General features: G+C 34.6%; 1 protein-coding gene across 1 annotated transcript; it reads left to right on the forward strand.

Annotated features, from left to right (window-relative positions):
* The first annotated feature begins 328 nt into the window (after positions 1-328).
* Positions 329-1,490, forward strand: LOC129242966 (uncharacterized). Its single transcript, XM_054879942.1, has 2 exons — positions 329-482; positions 728-1,490. The coding sequence occupies exons 1-2, from the start codon at positions 329-331 to the stop codon at positions 982-984; spliced, it is 411 nt and encodes a 136-aa protein (XP_054735917.1). The 3' UTR covers positions 985-1,490.
* The last annotated feature ends 297 nt before the right edge of the window (positions 1,491-1,787 follow it).

The raw sequence follows: 1,787 nt of genomic DNA on the forward strand, positions 1-1,787 counted from the left end.
ATGTGGTCTACAATCTGGATACACAAAATACTGTTGCTTTCTATGCAAATGGGATAGCCGAGCACGTCAAGACCACTACATCATAAAGGATTGGCCAGAACGAATCGAGTTTCAAGTTGGGGTGGATAACATAAAATACTCACCACTTATAAAAAAGGAAAAAATAATTCTACCTCCACTCCACATCAAGCTCAGCCTTATCAAAAACTTTGTCAAGGCTTTGGACAAAGAAGGCGAAGCTTTTCATTATTTGAAAACAATCTTTCCACAGATTTCAGAAGCAAAAATATAGGAAGGGATTTTTGTGGGGCCGCGAATAAGGAAAATAATGGCCAATACCCATTTCAAAGAACTATTGTCACCAGTGGAGGCAGCAGCGTGGGACTCTTTTGAAAAGGTCGTTACTTCTTTTTTAGGCAAACACAAAAGTCCTAACTTCGAGCTGATACTGAACGATTTAATCAAAAACTATGCGGAAATGGGTAAATAAAAAACACATATAAGACCGTTTTCCCAGTTAACTTTAAAACCAAACAAAAAACTTCAAAGCAAATTTTTAAATTTACATGAGAATATATAGCCCTTAATCTGAATTTATTGCCCTGCTCCGAACAAACAAGAACGACCAAAATTTGTTCTGAATTGGAAGATTAACCCAGCTTAAGAAAATTATATGCTAATGTGTCACTTATGTATATATCTAATTCTCTTTTTAATTTTCTTTCAGGAGTAAATATGTCTTTCAAAATTCATTTTCTGCACTCCCATTTAAATTTTTTCCCGAAAAATCTTAGCGACGAAAGCGACGAGCATGGCGAAAGGTTTCACCAGCAAATGAAAATGATTGAAAGTCGGTATCAAGGATTCTGGGATGTCGCTATGATGGGTGACTACTGTTGGTTTCTCATAAGAGAAACCGATCCTTATATAAATAAGCGTCAAAACAAGACACATAACTTTTTCAATTATAAAATAAGATCATAGAGTTAAGACAGAGTCATATGTACATATGCTATTATTTGTAGGGTACTTAAGTTTTACTATATGGATATATTTACTTGAATGCTTGTAACTTTTGTATTAGTTCATCGATTTTGTTTAATCAAAGTTTATTTTTTTTGTAATAAAACAGAGCTTAGAGTGAAAACAAAAAATACACGAAAAAGTAAACAGTTTTCGAGATCCTTTCTCTCAAAGTACAAATTTTTTTATATTTTTACAAAAAAAATTTAAAAAATCCGTTATGATAGTTCGTTATCTTTAAATCTGCAGGACCTAGCAGAAAGTGTTTTACACACAGTTTATAGCAAATTTTATTACCTTTTAAAAGCTTTAAACGGTTTTGGAATCGCTCAATTCGTTTTCGAGATATATATGATTAAGTGGGCCCAATTTTTTGTTTTTTTGAAATAACGGTAATTCGTAAATATCTCAAAAACGTTACCATAGAATAAAAAATAACCTTGATTTTCGGAATCAGACGGTGATTTTACATAGGAATTTCATAACGGCGTCTCTGGTGCATTTTGGCTGTAAACCAGTGTAATCGAGCTAAGTATTCGTAATTCCCATCATTACTACAGATATGCTGTTTGCTTCAAAGTACTGTAGTTCCCCATTCGCCTTTGTTTTTCAGTAACCATCAACAAGGCACAAGGTCAATAATTTGAAATGTGCGGATTAAATTTGGAAAGTCCATGATTCTCACATGTCGTACGTGCCGGAAGGGACAGGTCTGGGCTGTATGGAGGGTGGGGAAGCACCGGAACCCCCCTCTTGGCCAATGC

Source organism: Anastrepha obliqua, chromosome 3, assembly GCF_027943255.1.
Source record: "Anastrepha obliqua isolate idAnaObli1 chromosome 3, idAnaObli1_1.0, whole genome shotgun sequence".
Taxonomy (NCBI): domain Eukaryota; kingdom Metazoa; phylum Arthropoda; class Insecta; order Diptera; family Tephritidae; genus Anastrepha; species Anastrepha obliqua.